General features: G+C 37.6%; 1 protein-coding gene across 1 annotated transcript in view; it reads right to left on the reverse strand.

Annotated features, from left to right (window-relative positions):
- Window positions 1-22876, reverse strand: part of RADX (RPA1 related single stranded DNA binding protein, X-linked) — a 68353-nt gene that overhangs the window by 35091 nt on the left and 10386 nt on the right. Inside the window, exons 3-10 of the mRNA XM_084788778.1 lie at window positions 21910-22102; window positions 12845-12953; window positions 12549-12640; window positions 12325-12447; window positions 5766-5870; window positions 4224-4388; window positions 3092-3252; window positions 2207-2352 (exon numbers count right to left, since the gene is read on the reverse strand). Coding sequence (XP_084644904.1) covers window positions 2207-2352; window positions 3092-3252; window positions 4224-4388; window positions 5766-5870; window positions 12325-12447; window positions 12549-12640; window positions 12845-12953; window positions 21910-22102 — 1094 coding nt within the window. The remainder of the gene's footprint in view (window positions 1-2206; window positions 2353-3091; window positions 3253-4223; window positions 4389-5765; window positions 5871-12324; window positions 12448-12548; window positions 12641-12844; window positions 12954-21909; window positions 22103-22876) is intronic.

The raw sequence follows: 22876 nt of genomic DNA on the forward strand, positions 1-22876 counted from the left end.
TTTCTTACTTTATATTTTAAGTAGCATTAAAAACAAGAAAATAAGTGGATTCATGGCTGCATGTGGTGGTGCACACCTTTAATCCCAGCCCTTGGGAGGCAGAGGCAGGTGGATCACTGTGAGTTTGAGGCCAGCCTGGTCTACAAAGCAAGTCCAGGACAGTAAAGGCTACACAGAGAAACCCTGTCTTGAAAAATCAAAAAAAAAAATTTTAAAAAGCGGATTCATAAAAAAGGAAGTGTCTTACGGTTTCTATTGCTCTGAAAAGACACCATAACCATGGCAACTCTTACAAAGGAAAATATTTAATTGGGGTTCAGAGGTTTAGTCCATTAATGTCATGGTGGGAAGCATAGTGCTACACAGGCAGACATGGAGCTGAAAAGGAGTTGAGAGTTGCACATCCAAATCAGCAAGCAGCGAGAGAGATTGACAATGGGCCAGGTTTGAGCATTCGAAACCTCAAAGCTCACCCTCCCCCATGACACAATTCCTCCAAAAAGGCCACACCTATTCCAACAAGGCTACAGCTCCTAATGAGCCCACGGGAGCCATTTTCCTTCAAACCACCACAAGAAGAAAAGGCAAGAAGGAGCCTGATGAGGGGTCACTTCTTTGGTCTGAGAGAGTGGGCCAACCATACAAGGCTGAGTGACTGAAGCTACCTTTGTAGGCCCAGAAGACACAGCACTGAGCCAGACAATATAATTCTGAATACCTTGAAAATCAAATGGAATTTTCCATATAATATGGGATGGCTTTTATCTCATAACTCCTCCCTTTCATTCTAATTTCTCTTTTTTTGTTTGTTTGTTTGTTTGTTTTCTTTTTGAAGACAGGGTTTCTCTGTGTAGCCCTGGCTGTCCTGGACTCACTTTGTAGAGCAGGCTGGCCTCGAACTCACAGCGATCCACCTGCCTCTGCCTCCCAATGTAATTTCTCTTTTTTTAAAGAATGGGAATGTTTACGATAGCCCTGTCCCACCACTGTAATCTGGACATATAACTTGTCTGTTTCTACCAGGTAATAGTCGAATCATTTTCACCAGGATGACTTACCTGGGTTTTCTTTACATTAAGAGTTGAGGAAGGTGTGGGTGAAGACTTTTAAGGGTTATTGGGATACAGTGAATGTTTTTTTTTTATGTGTTAAGGATATGGATTTAGAGGGAGATTGGCAGCAGGTAAGCATTAGTTATGAACTATTAATCTTCCCTCTTCATCTGAGGAAATCCTAACTCTGAGTAGATCAGAACAAGACCTAATTGGGAAATAGACTAATTATAGGTGTGCTTAGTTGACCTGAGTTCGCAGCTTGGCATAGTAATTCATGTCTGTAACTCCAGCACATAGAAGGCTAAACAAAGTAAGAGGTCACTATAACTAGTCTTTGCTACTTTGTGGGTTCTTCCTTTCCCCACTGTTTATCCCCGTTTTCACCCCTTGACACTAGATGGAGGGATTAGGATAAAGGGAAGAAGAATCAGGAAAATGTCTGAATCTAGTTTCTTTTGTTTCTTCTCTGACCATGGCTACTAGCAAACTGTAAGTAGCTCCTTAAAGGATCAACAACTGCCTACCTCACCCTCTAAAAACTTCCCAGAATTCCAAATGTCACATAACTGCAGAAATTATCTGCATCTGGCAAAACCACGCTGCTGCTAGAGAATGAGGCAAAGCATGATCAGCTGTTGCAAACGGTCCATACCAGCCTCACATCGCTCCACCTGGGATTAAAATGAAAGCACACTCTTACATCTGTGGTTTTAAAGAAACCAAAATTACAAATTTGGCATTACAGGTCATAGGCGAGCTTGGCCTATATAATGAGATCGTATCTAAAGAAAAAATAAATTTCTACTGAACTAGAGTGGTTTCCCAATCCAGTATGAGTGGTATATTTACAAATAAAAAAACATTAGGGGGGGGGGGACAACTGGAGAGGTAGCTCAGTGGTTTAGAGCACTTCTTCTATCAGAGTCCCTGGGTTTGATTCTAGCAATCAAATCTATAACTTCAGTTCCAGGAGACACGGCATCCATGAGCACCAGGTATGCATGTGGCACATAAATATACATTCAGGTAAAAAAAAATCATACATATAACATAAGGTAATTCTTATTTTGTAATGGTGGAAAAACAGACAGTCAGACACATTGGAGAACTCCACGTACAACTGAAGTATATGTATAAGGCAAATGACTTACGGATGAGGACTTGAGCCTTGAAGACTTTTTCTTTTTGCGAAGGGGTTCAAAACCATTGGCCTGTCACTTTGAGGTCTTTTACTACCTCTTTCATGATAATGGTCTTCGTGTCTAGCTGCTTGCGATGATAAGGGTTGGCTATCATTCTAAAACCAATAATTAGATAAAATATTTTAAAACAAGTTCACAAAATTATTTCTCTTCTGAAAAACAATGCTTTTTTTAAGTTTTCTACCTTGAAGAGTTGGGCAGAATGTTGTAATTGTTCTGCTTTTATATAGATGATTAAATTTAATCTGTCTAGTATTCACTTTAAGTAAGACACAAGTCATCCTATGCTATTAAAATTGACCAGATAGTTTAAATGATTATTTCCACATATATAGTAATACTTCGAGACGTAACTTTGAAAAAATGTGAATAGGAAAAATGAACTCTTGATGGTATGCACATTCCAGTATCGGCCTCTCCTCATAGACCATTCTCTTATGAGAGTTATGGCTTTGCGTTATAAAACATGGGTAAAGCTACCATTACAGATAGAGATGTGAAGTATTCCCCCAAAAGAAGTTTAAAATCCTTAAAGAACTTAGCACAGCAATTAGCCATATATTCCATCTGGGCTTTAAAGATGCACACAATAGGCTTGACTTATTTAGAAAACGAATACAGAGTCTGATGCCTTTAAAAAATGCAGAGGCTTGCGCCTTCCCCCAAAATGACAGAAAAAAGAAATGAAATGGGAATAAAACCTAAAAATCAATCAAACAAACAAACAAACAAACAACCTCTCACATTACAGCTAAGAGTCAATATTTAAGGTACATATGGTCATTATGAGCATAGTGCTGTCAGAGATGTACTGGGAGGCCTCTGGCACCATACCTGACATGTTTCTGATGCTGAGGCATCTTCATCTGCATGGTTATAGGGGATGTACTTTATAGCAGTAATTATCCCCTGAATTGCAATGCGCTTTTGTTCCCTGTACTGTAAGTCTCTAATTATCTTCCTCACTTCACTTATAGTTGACAGGACCAATTCGGCTGCAGAAGAACAAATCCCAAGAAATTATAAGTTTAAAAGAGTAGACATAATTGAAAGTAAAAATTAGATTTCCAGTGTAGTTTTACAATGTGAATGTGCTGTATTAACTTAATTGTGAGACTTTGTGTTTATATTTGGTATCCTCTTTAGTAATTTTCATTAAAAATTATAGATAAAATGCATGTATCAGTCAAATTGTGATATATGCTTCTAGTCTGAAGTCTTTGTAACAGAAATTGTACATATTGATTATAATTTATAGATCATATTTTAAATGATATATTATTGGTTAGTCATTGGCCAGAAATCATATTTTCATTATTTTAATCATATACACCTTATTGATAACATAGGACACCCAAGAGGATAGCAACATTTAGATTACGGTAGCTCAGCATTTCAATGTTTACTTTCTCCCAAACATGAAAACAGCTCAAGCTTTAAAAAAGAACAAACTTATTTTATACTTCTAATTCTACTTAAAAGGAAGTTAGTGTTATTCTCTCACTACTAATTCAATTCTAAATTCAGCACCCTGTTTACTCTAGTATCCCTTTTTATTTCAAATCAACAGTCAATCATGTTATATACAAAAGAAACATCACACAGCCACCAACATCTGGATATCAGATTGTATAGCACCTCATTTAGATACCATTGATCTCTCTATGTAATGTCATACAAGTTGAGATTTCCAATGTGAACTGATGTTAATGACATTAAATCAAGATATTATCTACAGGTGAGTCTTCCATCTTCTCTATTCTCTTTTTCCCAGTCTAATAAAATAAAAACATTAACCTTTAGGAGACATAACATATATTGTCTATCTACATTTGGACAAAAATTATTGTCACTAAGGTTTACTACACATAGGCTCACTCCTTTAAGAGAAGAGAATACATGACTAACAGAAATAACATATACTAAGCTTGTAGAATTAAACAGTGGAACTGGCAATTAGTTATACCTTTAACACTGTGACTATACTTGAAGAATGTTTCCGGAACCGGCGGATATGGATAATATCCACCAATAACAGCATTCTTTTCTTCCAAATCAGTCTTCGTTTTAATCCACTGAGTAAATCTTTTTACCCTGGACTCGTACATATAAGGCTGATAGTGATCATCTCCTTTTGAAAAGAGAGAAATGCAAACAAACCAAACAATTAAAAAGAGAAATAAAAAGGTGACAGTAATAGATTTGTGTGGACTTTCTAACATTAAAACAATCTCTCATTTTATATAAAAAAGCAATTTTACTTATCTACTATGTAGCATATCATTATCCAAAGACAATAAACACACCCTAAGAAAATCAGATATATCAGAGTTCACCTGGATTTAAAACTGAAACTGTCTATATGATAATAAAAACCACAGGGGGAAAGCCCTCAAAATTCTATTTTAAATGGTTGGCATCTTCTGAAAAGCTGGGTTTTTGACAACTTATTGATTTAATAGTATGGTGTAATCCAACAACTGAAATATTGCGGATGTAGTTTGGGATTTAAATTCATATTCTTAAGGCAGACTTTAAAGTGGCACATTTATGTCAGATATTGCTAATATGTATAAACTATTGATAAGATATGTTATATATGTTATAAATCTCTTAATTACCAGCATGGTAGCATTCTGGTAAATACCTCATTCCATACTATTCTTTCATGCTCTCATTTGGAAATTTTTATCTTGTTTTAAAGCAAAAATAATATGCTGCTCTTTCTCAGTACTTATGAGCCTTATATATTAAAAAATCTATAGATGTTCAAATCCCTTAATATAACGTGGCTAAAACCTATGCACATCCTCCTGGATAATTTCCTAAGTTCGAGATTACTTCTAATACTCAGAATATTGCAAAACACACAAATTATTGTTATATTGCTCAAGGAATAATGACAAGAATGAAGTTTGTACATGTCCAGCGTGTACAAGTATAATATATATTTTCCCCAAATACTTGTGATATAATCTTGGTTGAATTTAAGGCTGTGCAAACCAAATATATAGAGGGCCTAATTTACTTGTTGACAAATAACAACTTAATCATATAAATTAAATGTGAGATTTGGAAGCAAAATTTTGATTTTTTTTTAATTTGGTACACTGTAAAAAATAATGTTAACTGAATGCTTCTAGGTCTTTCCCTAAAGTCAAGTATGAAACTCATGTTGACTCTACACTGTGGTACCAAGCCTAAGAGTCTTCAATGTAGCAAGCAATTTTCCTATTTTCTATACCAAGTAGCAATCAAGGTTAGCCAAATGACATAAATGCAATTTTCCAATGAGACATGAAACAATTTTCTATTATCAGGAACACAGGAGGAATCTATTTTGTAGGCAAATATTGTTTATTAAAATATTCTACAGTCATAATGATGTCAAAATAAAGCTACCCTGAAGTTGAATGTTATAAGATAGAAGTTAATAAGTACTAAACGGTTCTAGTGAAAAGACAATATAGTACATTTCCAATAAAGAAGATATAAAGAAGGTACTCACCAATAATAAACGTTCGGCTTTCATTTGTAGTGGTGAGGTAAAGCAGATTAGGTAGTTGACTGTTATTTCTAACAACTTTCAACTGGGTACATATAAAATGTGTCACTGTAGAAAATGAAAAATACATGTGAAAGTGCATTTGCATTTCAAAGAGTAGGATCTACTGGAAATTCTTCCCATGCCTTAACAAATACACAAATCTGGAAGAACTTTCCTTAAGGTGCCAATTCAGATTTACTCTGTGGAGAGTGCATCCAAGATGCTACATTTCTAAGATGTTACCATTTCTTGCTGCCTGTCCTTTGACCAAAAAGGGATCTGACACTACCTAGAATGTTCTTTTGCTTTTTGTGACTTTTTAAAGCAGAGGTCATTCCTTTGGAAAGTACAAGGGTTGCATGTAAGAAAGCAAGGTGCTTACTGTGTAAGAGTCATTCTTGTCACTCTAAAACATGAGCGAGAGTGGTTATTTTCTACTAGGGAAGAAAACAAGTTCCTACCTGATACTTCCATTGATTTATTCAGTATAGCAGTCAATCCTGCTTACTTGGAATCCTTCTACCATAGAGGGATATGGAGTAGTAATTTGTATTTGTTTATACAGGTGATTTATATCTCAAATAGTTACCTTAATTAAATGCCAACACTCAATGACAAGATTTATATGATCTGTTTAGTTTTTTTTTTCTTCATCTTGTTAACCTACTTGATAGGTCACAAATGTGATTATAATGAAATTATAATGTCTTCAGACTGCAACTACTAAAAAAACTTATATTTATTTTTAATTACCTATTATGTGAACCTGTCCCCAGGGGCCTGCAGGCCACAGCAGCCAGGGCATCAGGTAGGCCATCTTCATTCTCCAGTCTCCTCTCCAATTCCAGTCCCTCAGTCTTCCCCCCAGCCTTGTAGCACCCCACCTGCTGTGGCCTCCCTTCCTATTCCAGGAGTCTACAGCAGATCCTGCAGGAACCCCCAGCCTTTTCCCATCCCATCTACCCCCTCCTAGCCCATCTCTATCCCTAACTGTCAGCTCCTCATAACTAGAAATACATTCTACCTGGAACCCCAGATACTACACCTGGCAGGATTTCAGAAGAATTCCCTACTGGGCAACCTACAGCCACTACACACTTCCAAGAACCAGAACAGAAACCAACAGAGACCAAGGATCAGAACACCCACCCAGCAAAGGCAAGATCAGATAATAATATCTAGAGTTACAATCATGCCAAACCCAGATGCTTAGACACCAGCATAAAAACACAACCAGTAACAGCCAGAACAATATGTCTCCACTAGAGCCCAGCAATGCTACTACACTAGGCCCTGAGAGATGCAACTTAGCTGAAGCACAAGACTCCAAAACAGCTATTATGAATATGCTCAAGGACCTTAAAGAAGACATGAATAAATCTATTAATGAAGTCTATGAAACTACAAACAGTGGAAGGAAATAAAACTGCTTAAGAAATGAACATAGAAATGGAATCAATAAAGAAAACCCAAATTGAGGAAAAACTGGAAATAAAACTTTATTAATCCAATCTTATTGTGTACTTCAACTCACTATATGGCCAAATAATTTTAATTTCATAAACTAGCACATAAATAAACAAGTATAAATTCATGTAATTATTCAAAAGCAGAATTTGAATAATAATAAGTAATATATAATAAATTAAAAAATTTATCCACAGCATGAATATTAATCCATTTTCTATCTCTCCAATTACTAGTTCTTTCTATTGTAATAAGGAAAAGAAAATCCATCCAAGTAGTAAGAATGACTTTAACTTTTTTGTTTTTCAACACGATTCTCTCTGTGTAATAGCCCTGACTGTCCTGAACTTACTTTGTAGAGCAGGCTGGCCTTGAACTCACAGTGATCCACCTGCCTCTGCCTCCCAGAGTGCTGGAATCACAGGCATGTGCCACCACATCCAGCTCAGTTTTAACTTTTTTTAACATTTAAAAAAAATTTAAGCTCACATCTTCTTTTTCCTATATGGCAATAATTACATCAAGAAAACGCTTTCATTCACAAATAACCTCAAAACCACCTAGGAATACAGTTAACTAAAGAGGTGAGAGTCTTTTACAGGGGAAACTATTAAACACTGAAAGAAGAAATAAAAGATATTAAAAGACTAAAAACCTGCCTAACAAATCAGCAGAAATGATACTGTGTGAAATGCCACATAACTAAAAGCAATCTACAGATTTAGCATAATCCCCCTGAGATTCTAATGACATTCTTTACAGAGCTAGGAAAAAAAAAACTGTAAATTTTGTATGGACGCATAAGAGATCCTGAAATGTCAAAGCAACCTGGAACAAAAAGAGTTATGCTGGAGGTATTATAATATTGGATTTTAAACTATACTAGAGACATGAAAACAGAACCAGCATTATGCGGGCATAAAGCAGGCACACAGTTCAGCAGCATAGAACGAAGATCAAGACACAAATTGGTATAGCCACAGACATCTGATTCCCAAAATAGGTATCAAAATGTACATTACATTCAGATTCTACCTGAACCCCATTCTGAATGGCAATTATCAAGAATTAAAAAGCAATAAAAAATGTTGATGTGGATAAAGGGGGAAAGTAACACATAAACTACTGGTAGGAATGTAAATTAGTCTAGTCTGAAAATCCATGTAGAGAAGTTTCTATATGAGGAGACTGCATGTTTGCTCCCATCATCACAGAAAAACAAAAACAAAAGCAAAAAAACAAGAAAAATTGGCAACCAAATAGGTATAGGCAAAACTAAAGATGAGTTAGGGAGGATCAGTTGACTAGCTCTTGTCCTTAGGAATAAGACATGAAACTAAAGCTTATCTGTCTGGAAGTAAAGCGTCCACTAGTGGATTTCCTTTCCTTAAGTGGGGTAGGATGGTGTGCAGTTGAATGCTCCTCACAATAGGCAAAATAGGACATGCAACTGGGGCTTAGTATTTAATAGTGGAGTGTCATTGTGAGAAATGCAATAGTGGCCGTATTCTATGTTGTATGGGGTAGCATGTATCTGTGACAAATGGGACCTACATTGTGAGTAAGGGGATAACCCCCAAATGACTGAGGGGATAGAGAATATATTGTAATCCTCTTAAATATTAGGGATGGGATCATAAGTAAGCTGTGCAAAAAATTAGTGGCCTTGTTGTGGATAAGAAGACATGTGACTAAAGCTCAGCTGTCTGCCTAACAGACAGAGCCTGCCTGAGAGGGAAGGAATTACATAGAGAAAAAGACAGGTGTGTGCTATATTCTATATTATATTCTGAATAAGCAATAAAAGTTAAAAACAGGGCAGGGCAGATGAGATAGAGGTGTTAGCTGGCATTTTTTTCATGTCTTTTTTGGTTTTTGCTTTGTTGTTGTTGTTGTTTTTGTTTTTTGTTTTTGTTTTTGTTTTTCTTTGTTTTTCGAGACAGGGTTTCTCTGTGTAGCCTTGGCTGTCCTAGACTTGCTTTGTAGACCAGCAGGCTGGCCTCGAACTTGCATCAACCTGCCTGCCTCTGCCTCCTGAGTGCTGGGATTAAAGGAATGTGCCACCATTCCCAGCTTTCATTTGTCTTTTTGAGACAGAGTTTAATGTAGTACAGAGCCCAGGATGGCCTTAAACTCAATATATAACCAAGAATGATCCTGAAGTTCTGATCCTCCTACTTCCATCTCACAAGTGATAGGTTATCTCTGCCAATGAAATAAGCCAATTCAAGTCAGATTAAATAATAAAAAGGGGTAGATTTATTTGGGAACTGGGGCTTCTGGGCGAGTTCACCAGCCTCAGGGGAGGAGGCCAGAGGAAGTCGGAGAGGGTTTCTATGAATTGTAGGTAAAGGAAAATGACATGTCTGCAAAAGGCTGGACTTGTGTCCAGATATGGCCCTCTGAGGCTGGGAATTTGGTGGCTGTCTTCCTCAGGTGATGGGGGTTGGGACAGCCATCAGGAATGTCAGGAATGCGGAAGTGAGCCTCAGAGACTTTCCAAGCAGGTGGCATTGGAGGTAGAGAGAGGAATGGGATTTTCCTGGGTCATGAGGGAGGAGGGGTGAGAAGTGGGTTTTCTGGAAACTCTAACTGAACAGCAAGTTCTTGGAGCACAGGCAGTACTACCACACTCAGAGCTTTGCCACTTCTTACAGTGGGCAGGATGCAAGGGGAAAAGAATAAAATTATACCTGTGTTAAGGAACCCTTTCTGGGAGCCAAAGAACTGGGACCCATTGGAAGAACTAGCCAGTGCAGAGGAAGAAAGTGTCTGACCTCTATTACAAAGGAATTCAGCAAGCAGATGGGCCCAGTCATAAAAATAGGTCAATTAGGGGCTGGAGAGATGGCTCAGCAGTTAAGAGCACTGGCTATTCTCCCAAAGGTCCTGAGTTCAATTCCCAGCAACCACAAGGTAGATTATGGCTGTCTGTAACTCCAGTTCTAGAGGATCTCACACCTTCACACAGACATGCAAGCAGGCAGGCAAAAGTATGACAATCAGGGAATAGTTAGCCTCTATTTGAATGGGAAATATTTTTATACAAGAAATGAGATTTTTTTCCCTCAAAGCCTGATTAGGAAGCTGCAAGAAAATGGGGATGTAGGATCGATCTGAGTGCTGTGGAAGCAGAGAAACAAAGTAATATAATTATTCTTCCCCATTCAAGATGAAGACCACATTAAATATGAGAGAAATCCTTAACCTTTCCTGATGGACCAATTCATGAGAGTCATTAGGTTATCACTGGCTAAGGTGCCTACGAATGTGACACATGTAGAAGAGGTAGACTAGGAGAAAGCTGATCAGGAGGGGCAGTGTGTTGATGCTCAGTGTACCAGGCTGGGTAGGACTCTGTTCACAGAAGAGTTAAAAAGAAAATTAGGTGGTACTCACCTTTAATCCCAGCACTTGGGAGGCAGAGGCAGGCAGATCGCTGTGAGTTTGATGCCAGCCTGGTCTACAAAGTTAGTCCAGGACAGCCAGAGCTACAGAGAAACTCTGTCTCAAAAAAAAAAAAAAAAAAAAAAAAAAAAAGAAAGAAAGAAAGAAAGAAAGAAAGAAAGAAAGAAAAGAAAAGAAAAGAAAAAAATATTAGTCCATCATGGGACATAGAGAAGTAACAGGCTTTAGTGGCTTACTGAGCTCCATGGCATGAGGTGATCTAGTGAACCTGAAGGATTTAGAACACCATGCAAACTGGGGTTTTAAAATGTGACAGCAACCAAGATGGAATGAGGAAAAGAAACAACAGACAAGGGGGCCTGTCCGAATCACTCAACACCCTTTAAAGATCAATTCAGAACGGATCAAAGCTCTGAATGTAAGTCCTGGAACTCTGAAACTACTAAAGGAAAAAACTTGGAGATGTAGATACATGCAATTACTTTCTGAATGGGAGTCCAACAGCTTCAGAAATAATAGCCAGAATTGGCAAGGGGATTGAATCCAAATGAAAAGTTCCTGCACAACTTAGAAAACAGCAGAATGAAGAGACAATTGAAAAATGAAAGAGAATCTTTGCCAGCTATTTTTCTGACAGAGAATGAGTATCCAGAATATATGAAGAACTTACTAAAAATTATGTGTCAAAAGAGCAAGTCATCTAATCAATAATAAGGGAACTGAACTGAACTTAAAGGCTCTCAAGACACATACAAATGCAGACCGAGATGCAGCTTAGTTGGTAGAGTGCTTATCCAGTATGCAGGAAGCCTTGGGTTTAATCTCCTGTATGCCATAAACTGGGATACACATGGCTCTTTTTAAAAAGAAAAAAAAATCGCCTACAAATGATTTATAAATGCACAAGAAAGTATTCAATATGCTTAGCCATCTAGATAACGCCATTAAAAGATGGCATTGAGGTTTCATCTCAGCCTAGTCAGAGTGGTTACAACCAAGAAATCAAACAACACCAAATGCTGGCAAGGATGTGAAGTAAAAGAGAATTGTAAGCATAGCTGGTCAGAATGTAATTAGTCCACGAACTATGGAAGTCAGCATAAAGGTTCCTGAAAATCCTGAAACTGAGTTACCTATGGTTCAATCATACCACCCCTGGGGTTCTGCCTGAAGCAATCAAAGGCAACACACAAGATATGCTTGGATATACTACTGGATCATTCACAATCACCAAGGTATATAGAGTTAGCCTAGGCACCTTCAGTGCACTAAGTGGAAGATATAGTTTTTAAAATTGCTTTCAGATCGTTTGTACTTTTAATTCATGGTCATGCCTCTTCTTTAAGTCACATTGCTCTCCCTGAAAAAACATATTTTCTTTAGGTATATGAGTGTTTGCCAGCATGTATTTATGCATACCATGTGCATGCCTAGTGTCCACAGGTGTCAGAAGAGGGCATCAAGTAACCCAGCACTGGGGTTACGGATGTTTGGGAGCCACCATAGGTTTCCAGACCAAACCTAGACCCTCTACAAGAGTAGCAAGTGCTCTTAACCACCGACCCATCACTCCAGCCCCCATTTTTACTATTTTTAAGTTCACACTGCTGCTCCCCAAAATAGAATATATCAAAATATGGAGTACTTGGGTTAATGTTTTCAAAGACTTCTGGCTGAGATGTAGAAAACAGCTGCACTATGAATGGTTGCTCTGAAGTCCAATCCATAATGTGAATCCAGCGGTAGGACCAAAAGTCTTCACTGCTTTCTATGTGCATAGAACAGGTAGATACATGAAAACCATTGTATGCATATCAACACACGACTCTTCATGTAGAAGTACTAACACTTTCAAATGTAAAAGCTCACCTTTCTTTTTTGATCGTTGCACCCGCCCCACAAAGGTTAACACACCAACTACATCGCAGATGAGATTTCCTGGCATCTCCTCTAGTTCTGATCTGAAAAAACAAAATTGTTAAATAGATGTTATATCTTTAAACAGTGACAAGACAGTCTTCAGTAATAACAATGAAAATACCTATCTGAATAATTGATACAGTTTAATTTGGGGTAGATTTTGAATATGTTTTAATCTGTTCTTTTCTGGCTTATCAGCATTTAAAGATTATCATTTAAGGGATTTTTATGAGGAACTATTTTACCTTGTGATAAATCGATTAACCAGATTTGGCAATTTCCATTCTGACTTCAGTTGTTTTTCTTGAATGATAACTATGTTAGTTGGAGGATCTCGGAGATTCAGGCAGATTTCTGAAAGAAAATGTATATTACTTTAATATTTTATTTTCCATAAGTTACAAAGCAAAACAATCAACTGAATACTTGTTTTTACTTTTGTTTGAGACAGGGTCTCACTGTGTATTCCTGACTATACTGAAACTCACTCTGTAGACCAGGCTGGCCTCAAACTCATAGAGATCTGCCTGCCTCTGCTTCCCAAGTGCTGGGATTAAAGGCATGAGCCATCATGCCCAGTTTAGACTCAAAAGGATTTATTAATTGACTATTTCATGAATATTTGTTTCAGAAAAAAAGGCAGAAAAGAAAATGGAAATATATAAAGCCATATATTACCAGTAGAGAATATATCTTTAGTTTTATATGGGAAGTTTCATTGTTATAGATTTACTTGGTCTTTTTACATGATTATATAGTGTTTTTCTCTAACGTGGACATCATATACAAATACAAAAAGCAAACCAAGATCAGTAATCACAATAGTTTGTCTAATAACATAAACACACACAAATGGCAGTGATGGCAGCAGATGTCTCTAGGCCCTTACTAACCTCCTCTCCCTGACTATGTAGCTTTCCTTATTTATTCTGCCCATAACACTTAACTGCCCTGCTATTTTTTCTAGCCATTTTTATTCCTTTTCCTCTCCTCCCAATTATTCTACTATCTTGTCCGTTCTTTCCTCAACTACACTTCTAATTGTAACCTCTCCTTTGGTCTATCACTATTTCGCTATAGCCATTAAATATTTGTTTTACTATAATTTGCTATCTTATCTGTCTGTTACCAATTAGGCTGATATTTTAAGGGTAGGACTATTAATATAGTATTTATAATTGTTTTTCTTATCTGTAGCCCTGATTCGCTTCATTAAATAGCTTATGATAGGTTCTCTTAAAGATCATAAATATATAGTTCTCAACTCCAGGTGCATATTAGAATAAATTGAGAGGTTTTAAAAGATATACAGATGCCTTTGTCTCCTCAGATTAATTTAAAAATAGTATCTTTGGTGTTGGGGAACAATTCCAGTGGTTTTTAAAATCTCCCCCGACTGACTCTAATGCGTAGTCAGAGCTGAGATATATTAAGCAGATAGCCTAGACAAAATATACTTTTCAGTTAGCTGCTCATTTTTATAAATTAAAGTTTTATAGGAACATAGTCATAGTCATTTGGTTGCCTCCACTTTCCACAGGCAAAGCTGAGCGGCTACAGTATCAACCCTACGGCTAGCTGAGACAAAAATATTTATTTTCTGGAATTTTACATCAAGAATTTATTGATCTCTGATGAAGAATGAAAAATGAAAAGTCTCCTACTAGTCAAAATTATATGGGAAATAAAGACAGTTACTACATTAATAAGAAGTAAAGCTGTTGTTAAAGACTAAAGAGCATATTTTACATAGATTATCACCCAGGGTCGCTGTCACTTTAAAATAATTATGTATGTGCATTTACATATTTGAAGGCACAAATACCTTTGTATTTTCAAGAACAGTTTTCCATCATAAAATGTGGGCTTATGGTTGTCCTCTATTTCTTATAGAGGCTCCTATTGTCTTAGTGCTGTCTATTGTCCTAGTTTTCATGTGATTTTAAAGCTCAGAAGTAACTACAAAATCAAAGTTATAGAGGTATCCAAGGCATTTAAGAAGTGTAATTGAAATTACTACTCTAATACTAGGTTACCTCACTCAGAATAATATTTTTATTCACAATTTTAATTTTTAAAATTTTATTTATTCTTCTCTCATCCAATACATCCCAACCATGGCTTCTCCTCCCTCAGCTCCTCCTAGTGCCCCCACATACAGCCCTCCTCTCCCTCAGATCCACTCCTCCTCCATTTCCCTTCAGGAAACAGTAGACCTCTCAGAACTATCAGCCGAACATGGCTTAACAAGTTACAATAAGACTAGGCACAAACCCTCCTATCAAGGCTGGATGAGGTAACTCAGTAGGAGGAAAAGGGTCCCAAGAGCAGCCAAAATAGTCAGAGACAGCCCCTGCTCCCACTGTTAGGAGTCCCAGCAGAACACCAAGCTACACAACCATAACATCTGGAGGGGACTTGGTGCAGACCCATGCAGGCTCCATGACTGCTGCTTCAGCCTGCGTAGTTGATTCCGTGGGCCCGGTTCAGTAGAATAGTCTCAACTGCTCATGCTTTCTTATTTGTGGATCATAGCCCTGAATCCTTACGTTTCACTGTATACACACAAGTTGCCACAGAAGCCAGAAAAATAAGAAAAGAACATGAGCAGGGTGTGAATGAGAAGGAACTCTAGAAGCAGGGGTCATAGGGCACAGGGTGATATGAAGGGGAAGGAATGAGAAAACAGGGAAGAGACGTAAACCGTTAATCTAGGAGAAGGAGGGTAATACTGAGTGTGAGGGAGGAACGAGAGATTAACACTAAACATGCTGGAAAAATCATAGGGAAACATAATTTTATAAGCTTACCTAATGTACACACACACAAACACACACACACACAGATGATAATACTTTCCTCAATAGCTGTACACACACACGCACACACACACATACACACACACGCACATACTCACACACACAGTACCATCACCAGCATACTAAACAAAATAAACAAAAACAAAATAGTGCCAGGCAGTGAAAACCTCCATTTGAGTTTTTTTTCTGTTCAGGAAAGTCCAGTATAATTTCTAATTGTATTCTAAATATTTACCCTTAATATGGACAGATAACTGTAGCATTTACCCTTCTTTTTGGAACAGACAGAAGCTGCCACAGATATTCACAACTGGTCATGATAATAAATACTTGTCGGTACCCAGCTCCAGTAGATTACATCCACAACACAACTCATGCAGCTAAAGCTCAGGGAATGCTGAAGAGAGGGCAGGTGTATTGTAAGAACAAGGGAGCCAGGAGGCCTACTGCTAGATACTAACTCGTAGAGATAACAGAGACACTGCAAATATGAGATTTCAACAATACAGTTGCCTAAACAAGACCTGTATGACAATAGCAGCTGACATTGCAACATAGATGGGCTAAATTTCATAAAACCTTATCTCTAATTAAAGAGCTAAAAGCCCTACTCCCCATATTATGGGACCCAAATGGAGACTGTGTTGCCTATCTGCTACATCTGAGCAGAGGGTCCAGGTCCTCACCAAGCACGGTCCTTGGTTGGTGTAGTGGTCTCTGCAGCAACCCCCTCCTCTGCCTGGATTTGTTGGCTCCATTGGTCTGCTTGTGGAGCTCCTGACCCCCTCCATGACTTTCTATTTCCCAACTCTTCCATAAGACTCCCTGTTTTCCACCTGGAATTTGGCTGTGAGTCTCATGGGGAGTAGGGACTAGTTCTGACATGGACTCTGTCCCCTACAAGTTGATCACTTTCCCCTGGTGGGGCAGCCTTGCCAGGCCACAGAGGAAGAGGATATAGACAGTCCAAATGAGATTTGATAGGCTGAGGTCAGATGTTAGGGGAGGAAGAGAGGAGGCAGAGAGGGGATGAAGGAGGGAGGGTTGGACCAGGAGGAGACAAGTGAGGGGGCTACAATCATGGTATAAAGTGAATAAATTAAAATAAAAGAGCTAAAGGCATACATGAGTGAGGAAAGAGGGAGAATGAAGTTTCTCTAAGGGGAAGCTCACTGGTAGATTATCAGATCTCAACTAGTCAGCCCTAAACACATATACATACAAGTAACATTAAATGGAATTCTATGATTTTTAAATATGTATACATATATGTACCTATTTCTCATATCTATAATTGACTAAGAATGTCCCCATCCAAGCTAAAAAATTTTATCCCTTGGCTATGTCAGCTTATGAAATGTAATTTATAATTTCCCAAGTGTGATAGTATATGCCATCAGTTATCAACAACTTCTTCTGGAAAATTTTTGCTGTATTTCCACAAGTGATCCCCAAGGCATCTAATGATTAACTTTCATCTTTTCTATGATAAAAATGTAATTATATAAAGGACTAAGTGTGCGAACTATTTAAGGAATAATTTCTTTCTAGCAAGAGTTAAACAATGTCTGCAAAATGGTTAATATTGAGTAAAGAATCATGAGGTTTTCCCAAATAGACTCATATTTAACAAAGCAATTACCATTTGCTACCTTTGTCTGAATAAGTAAATTTAATAAATTAGTTGAGAAATTAAGAATAATCAGAAATATAGTCAGAAAATTTATCACAAGCCAGCAATAATACTTAAAAACTTGCATGATTTTGTACAAAATTCTGAAAAAGACCCTAAACCCCCAAAAATTACGTGCACAACTAATAACTGTTAATGTTTACTAAGTGAATATCTCTAAAATATTTGAGGAAATTGATTCTTAAAACATTGATTACAATACCAATTAGAAAAAAAATCTGTGCTGGGTGTGGTGGCACACACATAATAATCTCACCACTTGGGAAGCTGAGGCAGGAGGACTGCTGTGAGTTTCATACCCAGATGGCCTACACAGTAATTTACATGATGTCTTGGGTTTCAGAGTTAGACCCTGTCTTTTTATTATTATTATTATTATTATTATTATTATTATTATTATTATTATCATCATCATCATCATCATCATCATCATCAACAACAACAACAACAACAACAACAATTTTGCATCATCGTCATCAATTTTATCCTTCCCTCTTCCTTCAATCTCCCTCTGTCTCCCCATCTCTCAGAAAAGGGGAGCCCCTGCCACCCACCCCAGCACATCAAGTTTCATCAGGACTAAGTGTATCCTCTCCCCTGTGGCCTAGTGAGGCAGCCAGCAAGGGGGAAGTGATCAAAGAGCAATAACAGAGTCCATGTCAGAGATAAGCCCTGCTCCCCTTACTAGAGGACCCACAGGGAGACCTAGCTGCCCATCAGTTACACCTCTGTAGGGGGCTTAGTCCCAGTCCATGCATGGTCCTTGATTGGTGCTTGAGGTTAGATTCTGTCTTAATTAATAACAACAAAAGACTTTTCAAGATTATAACAAGTGGCAACATTTGAATATTAACAAAAGGTCACTTAATAATAATGCATTGAATTTAAGTTTCCTGATTTTGATAATTGTACAGTGATTGTGCAATGGATCATTTGCTTTTTGGAAACAATATCTTGCCACAGATCAAGGTTGACCTTGAACTTGTAGTCCTCCTGCCTTATTCTGCCAAGAAGTGGGATTACAAGGATCCACCAGCACAGATGGCTAGATGTTCTTGATCGTTAGAAATATATATTATATTTATGGTTGTGAGCCTAGCCTTTAATACCTGAGCCATCTCTCCAGCCCATATTTGACTACATTCCCTTGATGGGGAGACCTGGTGGCACTCAGAGGAAGGATAGCAGGCTACCAAGAACAGACTTGATACCCTATGAGCATATACATATAGGGGGAGGAAGTCCCCCTCAGGAACAGTCATAGGGGAGGGGAGTAAGGGGAAAATGGGAGGGAGGGAGGAATGGGAGGATACAAGGGATGGGATAACCATTGAGATGTAATATGAATGAATTAATTAAAAGACGAAAAAAAGAGAAAAAAGAAATACATATTAGTACAAAGCTATGCAATCATGTACGATGGCTGTCACTTTCTCCCAAATGGAATTGTGTGTTTAAAGAAAGAATTAATTAATAAAAATAAATATTAATAGTTAATTAATGAGTTAAGGTAATGTAAGGTAAGGGAATTTTTTTATAATGTTCATTGAACTTTTAACCTTATAAGTGGAGAAACTACATGCTCTTTTCTCCCTACTTAAGTTTTGTTTCAAGTAATACAATTACAAAAATATAAGTTAAGGAGTATAAACTTTATCCCAATCCATTTGTCTTCTACATGCTTCCCTGAGTTAATACAGCCTTAGCGTTTTCATTCATTGGAAAAGTTTATACATCTTGCATATGCATCTGTAGCTATAAAGATAAAGACTATGTGCATAATTTATATATTGCTACATTGTGTAATGTTTTATAAAATAGTATGCTTTATATTATTCTACAATATATATCTTATTGATTTATACATGTTTTCCATTATATCAAAAATAAAAGCATTAAAGGATAAAATAAAAGTAATAGCAGAATGGTTCAGTGGGTTAAAAGCACTTGCCATGTAAAACTGATGATTTGAATTTGATCCTCAGATCACAAGGTGGATGAAAGAACAGGCTCCTAAAGTTGTTCTCTGATTTCTACAAGCATTCACACACACACACACACACACACACACACACACACACACACACACACTCGAGATAAGAAAGAGAGGGGGGAGGCTCATATAGTCACAGCATACACACATATACAATAACAAAAAACCCTGAATAGCTAAGACAATCACATACAATAAAAGAGCTTCTGGAGGTATCTCCATCCCTGATAGCAAGCTGTACTACAGAGCAACAGCAATAAAAATGGCATGGCACTGGCATAGAGACAGACGTGTGGATAATAGAATTGAATTGAAGACCCAGAATTAATTCACACATCTTTGGGCACTTGATTTTTGACGAAGAAGTGGAAAAAGATAGCATCGTCAACAAATGGTGCTTGTCTAACTGGATGTCTACTTGTAGAAAAATGCAAATAGACTCTTATCTATTACCTTGAACAAACTAAAGTCCAAGGGCACTCGGGAGGCAGAGGCAGGTGGATCACTGTGAGTTCGAGGCCAGCCTGGACTACAAAGTGAGTCCAGGACAGCCAAGGCTACACAGAGAGACCCTGTCTCGAAAAACCAAAAAAAAAAAAAAAAAAGACTTCAAAATACAACCAAAGACACTAAATCTGTTAGAAGAAAAAGTGGTGAAGAACCTTGAGCTCATTGGCACAGGAGACAGCTTCCTGAACCCAACGCCAGTAACTCAGGCTCCAAGATCAACGATTAATAAATGGGACCTCATGAAACTGAAAAGCTTCTGTAAGGCAAAAGGCACTTTCAACAGAACAAAATGACAGCCTACAGACTGGGAAAAGATCTTCACCAACCTTACATATAACTGAGGACTAATATCCAAAATATATAAAGAATCTAAAAACTTAAATATCACCAAACTAAATAATCCAATTAAAAATGGAGTATAGAACTAAACAGAATTCTCAACAGAGGAATATGGAATGGCCGAGAAACAGTTAGAGAAATGCTTAACATCCCTAGTCATCAGGGAAATGCAAATCAAAACGACTCGAGATTCTATCTTACACCCATCAGAATGGGTAAGATAAAAAAGTCAAGTGACAGCATATGCTCTCAAGGATGTGGAGAAAGGGGAACATTCCTGCATTGCTGGTGGGAGTGCAAACTTGTACAACCAATTTGGAAATCTATCTGGCATTTTCTCAGAAAATTGGGAATAGTTCTACCTCAAGACACAGCCATACCACTCCTGGGCGTAGACACAAAAGATGCTCCACCATACAAGGACATTTGCTCAACTATGTTCATAGCCTTGTTCATAATAGTCAGAATCTTCAAACAACTTAGATGTCCCTCAACTGAAGAATGGATAAAGAAACTGATGTACATTTACACAATGGAATACTACTCAGCTATTAAAAGCAAGGAAAATTTGAAATTGCAGGCAAATGGATGGAACTAGAAATGATCGTCCTGAGTGAGGTAACCCAGACCCATAAATACACACATGGTATGTACTCACTTATAAGTGGATATTAGCCACCTAATACTGGACGAATAACCACACTACAATACACAGACCTAAAGAAACTAAATAATAAGGAGGACCCTAGGGAGAAGGCTTATTTCTCATTCAGAAGGGCAACTAGAACAGACCCTGGAAGCAGCTGAAGAGAAGGAACAGGAAGGGAGCCTACCATAGAGGTCCTCTGAAAGACTCCACCCAGCAGGAGATTCAAGCAGATGCTGAGACTCACAGCCAAACCTCAAGGTGGAGATCAGGGAGTCTTATGGAAGAGTTGGGGAACAGAAGGACCTGGAGGGGTCAGGAGCTCCACAAGGAGACCAGTGAAGCCAACCAATCCAGGCAGAGGAGGGGGTTGTTGCAGAGACTGATGCACTGACCAAGGACTGTGTATGGTGAGGACCTAGACACCCTGCTCAGATGTAGTAGATACGCAGCACAGTTCCCTTGTGGGCTCCATAATATGGGGAGTAGAGGCTACCTCTGACATGGACTCTGGTGCCCACTTGTTGATCATTTTCTCCTGGCAGGGAAGCCTTGCCAGGTCACAGAGGAAAAGGATACAGGCAGTATAGATGAGACTTGATAGGCTGAAGTCAGGTGTTAGGGGAGGAGGGACCCCCTTCCTGAGTAATAGGGGAGGGAGGGAGGGAGAGAGTATGAGGGACAGAGGGTGGGACCAGGAGGCAAGGAGAGAGGAGGCTACAATTGGATTATAAAATGAACAAATTTAAAATAAAAAATAAAAAATAATTTAATAAATAATTTTGGCACAGTACTTAATAATAACTATAAAATGTACTCATGTGATTAACTTAATTATTACACACAAAAATTGAACAAAAACTAACTTAAGTATATCTGAAATGGAGTTCATTCATTGGTCAACAATAAATGTCTCAGATAACCTTTCTTAATAAGTGCACTAATTAACCTGTTTATTTAGTAATTGCTTAAGTTTTTATAAAGTAATTTAAGTTTGCCAGTATCTAACAAATTCAGTATTTTTACAGACTTTTGCCTAATATGAATTTGCAAGTTCGTAGAGGCAAGATAGCCATGATAAAAAATTAATTAAAAGGCCAGGCATGATGGTACACATCTTTAATCCCAGCACTCGGGAGCCAAAGTCAGGTGGATCTCTGAGAGTTTGAGTCCAGCCTGGTCTACAAAGTGAGTTCAGAACAGCCAAGGCTATATAGAGAAATCCTGTCTTAAAAAACCCACAAAAAAAGAAAGGAAGGAAGGAAGGAAGAAGGGAAAGAAAAAAGAAAGAAATTAATTGAATACTTAACCAATTGTAGAAATTTGTTTAATCTGTGGATCCACAGGTTCAGGCTTGGTTCTGAATGGGTAGCTTTTCTTCACAGAATAATTTTGAAGCAGAAGAGCGAAGCCCACTCTCAAACTTTTATACCACTCTGGACAGAAAGCATTCCACATAATCACTGACACCATGCCTGAACTGTCAGCAACTTCCAAAAAGCTCTAGAAAAGGAGTAAACACATGTACACATTTGTTATTTTTATTCATATGGTGACACACAAGGCATTATCTGCAAAAACTTATGCTTACAGAAAAATGACACTTAAAATACATTTTTTATTAGTAGTGACTCAGTTGTTAACTCTGATAGTGGAAGTCGGCCATACATAACTGACTTAGTGTGTGATTTATAAACATCAAAGGCACAGAACAAATCTTAGTTATGTTTACTTTTCCCATAATGCTTAACACTACCATACACAGAGCAACCACACAATAAAGTTTTCAAATGAATTTGGTAAGTCTTATAATTTGAAGATCTTCATAGCATTCTTCAACATTTGCAAGGCTGAAGGATCTTGCCATTTATTCATTTATCCTATAGCCCTTTAGATAGACATTGAGCAAGCATAATTCCATCAATGTGCTGATGACATTAATTTACTCATCCTCATATCCTATAATTTGTTACAGTGGCATGGCAATTATTTCTGTTATACTCTTTGGCACAGGAGAATACTAATGCTAACACTATTCTTGCTCAGTTTAGGTATGGTTAAATAAATACTTTGCAACAAGATGTTCTTTTCCATTTTATTTATTTTATTTTATTTTATTAATTTATTCTAAATCTGGAAAAATCCTGACAGAAAACATCCAAAAAATCAAGGACACCAAGAAATCTGAGGATAATAGGCATTGAAGAAAGAGAAGATATCAGACTCCAAGGCCCAGAAACTATTCTCAACAAAATCATAAAAGAAAATTTCTTTTCC

The sequence above is a fragment of the Acomys minous genome, assembly GCF_964271855.1.
Source record: "Acomys minous genome assembly, chromosome: 7".
Taxonomy (NCBI): Eukaryota; Metazoa; Chordata; class Mammalia; order Rodentia; family Muridae; genus Acomys; species Acomys minous.